Source organism: Anolis sagrei, chromosome 2 (assembly GCF_037176765.1).
Source record: "Anolis sagrei isolate rAnoSag1 chromosome 2, rAnoSag1.mat, whole genome shotgun sequence".
Taxonomy (NCBI): domain Eukaryota; kingdom Metazoa; phylum Chordata; class Lepidosauria; order Squamata; family Dactyloidae; genus Anolis; species Anolis sagrei.
The window spans coordinates 76,687,629-76,691,377 of record NC_090022.1 but is presented as its reverse complement, the minus strand read 5'-3'; the positions used below and the strand labels follow the sequence as shown (position 1 = coordinate 76,691,377).

Here is a 3,749-nt window from a genome sequence, read left to right as displayed (position 1 = left end):
TTCTGCCCTCCTTCGGTAATTGCTACATATTCATTTCTCCACAGAAGCACAGAACTAATGAAGAAGCAGTCATCTCTCTGGAAAATTGACGTGCTGAAGGTATGCAGGATATAGGTTGCTAGGTTTTGTCACTTTGGGCATATGTGGTGGTTTCTGGTGCAAAGAGTTGGTGGCATTCAGGACAGCATGGATACATGCTTTGCATCCCTCACTAATGGATGTTGAACTTTGCAAGACTTTGGGGCTGTATCACACTATACAATGTTATAACATTATTACTCCACATTAACTGCTATGGCTGCTTCCTGTGAAATTCTGGGATTTGTAGTTTAGAAAGGCCCAAGAGCCCTAGGGCTGAGAATTTCTAAAGCCTCGCTCCTCCTTAAAGTATAAGTTTTTGGAGTCTATGCAATTATTCTACTTTAACTGCCATGATAACACTGTATAGAATCTGTAAACTTTAAGGAGCGGGGCAGGACTTTAGAATTCTCAGTCATAGGGCTCTTGGCCTCACTAAACTACAAATCCCAGAATTCCACAGGGAGCAGCCATAGCAGTTAATGTGGAATAGTTGTGTTATAACAGTGTAGTGTAATAGGGCCTGATGTCTTACATAAGTGGTGCTTCCAAGTTCAGCAAGTAAGAGACAACAGCAAGAGAGCAAGTAAATTGTGTGTTAAAATGCAGCAGTTCAACTAACGCATTCCTTTGGGATAGATTTACATATATAGAATCCCTTTTGATGATTGAAGTTAGAACCATGGGAAAATTCAGCAGAGAGGTGTGATGACCGAGAGAGGAAATGAGCTGTCAAGTGTAGTTGGGGGAGGGTGGGATAGATTTTGTCGGATGAGGGAGCAGCTTATGCCAGTGAACGGACAGAATATATCCTATACAGAGACAGATAGGGCCCTAAATCACACAACTGAGTCCTTTTATTAGACCAGGACTATTTGCATGAAAAGGAATTCAAGGCAATTGCAAATCTTATTTTCTTCTGCTTGAGGCAACTGGCTAATAAAATGTCCTGAATCCTTCTGAATCCTTGATCTGTTCAGCTTCTCGATACAGGGAACCACGTTTAAGGTCTTGTCAGCATTGGCCAGTTACTCTGAGGAAATGCTTCAGACTGGCCCCAGAGGCAGCCATATGCACTGTCCTCAACCCACAGCAGCAAGTGGGGCCAATTAGCCCCACTAAACTGTCACCTTACTACCCGTGTCCCCTTTGCCACACCCACATGGCCACATTGCTCTGTGAGAGCTCCTAGCCATTGATGGCACCCTGTGCTAATATCAGCAGAGGTGCCTGTATGACCAGGAAGGAAAAGGCGGTCTCCTCTCCTTCTTCCTGGTTGCCTGCGACAAACAGGGTTCCTAATGGCTTTACTGGATTAATTTGACAAACAAATCATGTGTTTGCTTTCCAGATGTGGGGAAATGCCACACACCTTCCAGGAGAGACTTCCCCTTTGATGGAAACCCCAAACTCTCATCTTAACAAATCAACACAACTGCAGTGTGTTGCTGAAGCGGAGTTCCAGCACCTGCTGCTTCCAGTCACTTACAGTCTGGTTTGTGTACTGAGCTTGGGTATGAACAGTGTTGCCGTGTGGAGCTGCTGGATCAACCGAGCCCAGGCCCCTCCTGTCATGATCTTCATCTACAATCTCATTGTTATCGACCTACTGTTTGCCCTGTCACTGCCCCTGCAAGCTGTGTATCACGCTAGACACAATGACTGGCCCTTCGGTGAGGGCCTGTGTAAGGCCACCAATGCTCTTTTCTTGGCCAACATGTTCAGCAGCACCCTTTTCTTGGCCTGCATCTGCCTCGAGCGTTACATGGCAGTCATCCACCCTATCCGCTACCTGCGCCTCCGGTGGCCCTTCTACCGTGTGCTACTCTCCATGGCAATCTGGTGTGCGGTAGCAATTGGGCTGCTGATCTTCTTTTCCAGAAGCACTGTGACGCGTCACTTCCCAAATGGGAATACTGCCTGCATGGAGAATTTCCCCACTCGTGTATGGAGCAATGAACTTGCAGCCATGGTCTTTGCCTCTTCAGCCTTGGGTTTCTTTGTGCCCTTTGTCACCATTGTCATCTGTTCAGTTGTGATTGCCCGACGCATCATAAATCTCACACATAAGTCAGTTCAGGCTTCCTCGCTACGGAGGCACGCTCTCCACACTCTCCTGATGGTGACCGGCCTGCTTACCTTTTGCTTCCTGCCATTTCACATCATCCACATCCTGCATACGCTGGGCCGGATTGGGGTCCTCTCAACCCCAGGACTGCTGCCTTTCACATGTTCGGCCCAGCGAGCAGTCATGGCCCTTGCGAGCATCAACAGTGCTCTTAACCCACTGCTTTACTATTTCAATATGAAATCTGCCAATTGGAAACTGCCCTGCTGTGGCACAATAAGCCAGAACCTCACGGATTCAGGTGAGACTACTAGCCCGACCATGGAAGGCCTCAGAAACATGACCTAGATACTATTGTATAAGGCCGTCTTTGCAGCAACACCTGACTTGTTCAGGAATGTCATCGTCAACTTTGTCTTCTTCCCTACCCCCACTATTACCATGAAACTGTATTATCCATGACTTTTGAACAGGATCCCTACAATAGCTCCCTGACATGACAAAAGAAAAAAAATATAATAATCTTAATACCTGGGCAATTTTGAAACACCCCAAATCTACTGGTTTTAGAGCAGTAGTTTTCAACCTGTGGGCCCCCAGGTATTTTGGCTTACAACTCCCAAAAATCCCAGCCAGTTCACCAGCTGTTAGGATTTCTGGGAGTTGAAGGCCGGTTGAGAACCACTGTTTTTGAGGATCAGATCAGTGGCTGACCTTATGGTAATATATAGGTACTCCAGTAAACGCTTCAACTGAACCTATTGCATAGGTTATCATGTATTACTTAGGAGCCCCCAGTGGCGCAATGGGATAAACCCTTGTGCCGACAGGACTGAAGACTGACAGGCCAGAGGTTCGAATCTGGGGAGAGTGCAGATGAGCTTCCTCTGTCAGCTCCAATTCCCCATGCAGGGACATGAGAGAAGCCTCCCACAAGGATGGTAAAACATGAAAACATCCTATATCGTCTATATGTGCATGGGATCATCCAGTATACAGGCAAGAATGTGATCATAAACTCACAGTGGAGGCTGTAGAGATTCCTAGGGAGAACATTTTAAATCAAATCTGCAAAAAGTCAACACCTTGAATGTGGAGAGGCAACTGTTAACTTTAACCTGGAACAGAACAAACAACTCCACACCTATATGCTTGTCCACAATGCCCTGCCTCATGTACAGAGGAAGAATTGTTTAAAGCTACAGACAATGCGGTCGCTATTGCCAGTTTTTGGTAAAAAAAATATTTAGCCACTTGTGCTCCTTCTATTTTATCAGTTTTATACTTATGTATGTAATGCTTTTTATATGAAATTAAAAAAAAACTTGATTGGTCCATGGAGAATTACTGTTACTAGTTATACTCAGAGGCAAAATGTCTATGAATAGAGGAAAAACCTGGAAGCAGTGGAAACAGGGGCAGTTCTAGAAAAGAGTGCAGTCAGTTAAGGAGTTCAGGCAGTAGAGAGAGAGAGCACGCTATGATTTGAAAAGCAACCAAGGAAATATGGTTGTTGGAGAGTCAAAGACTGAAGAGAAATTCAGGGTGGGAATCTAGACTCAAGCCATGAAATTGAGGAGATGAAGTGGGTATTGGACATCAT

At 45.5% G+C, this 3,749-nt stretch overlaps 1 protein-coding gene across 1 annotated transcript; it reads left to right on the top strand.

Annotated features, from left to right (window-relative positions):
• Positions 1–53: 53 nt before the first annotated feature.
• LOC132766677 (lysophosphatidic acid receptor 6-like) lies at positions 54–3,100 on the top strand. The gene is made up of 2 exons (XM_060760996.2): positions 54–99; positions 1,430–3,100. The coding sequence occupies exons 1-2, from the start codon at positions 58–60 to the stop codon at positions 2,492–2,494; spliced, it is 1,107 nt and encodes a 368-aa protein (XP_060616979.2). The 5' UTR covers positions 54–57; the 3' UTR covers positions 2,495–3,100.
• The last annotated feature ends 649 nt before the right edge of the window (positions 3,101–3,749 follow it).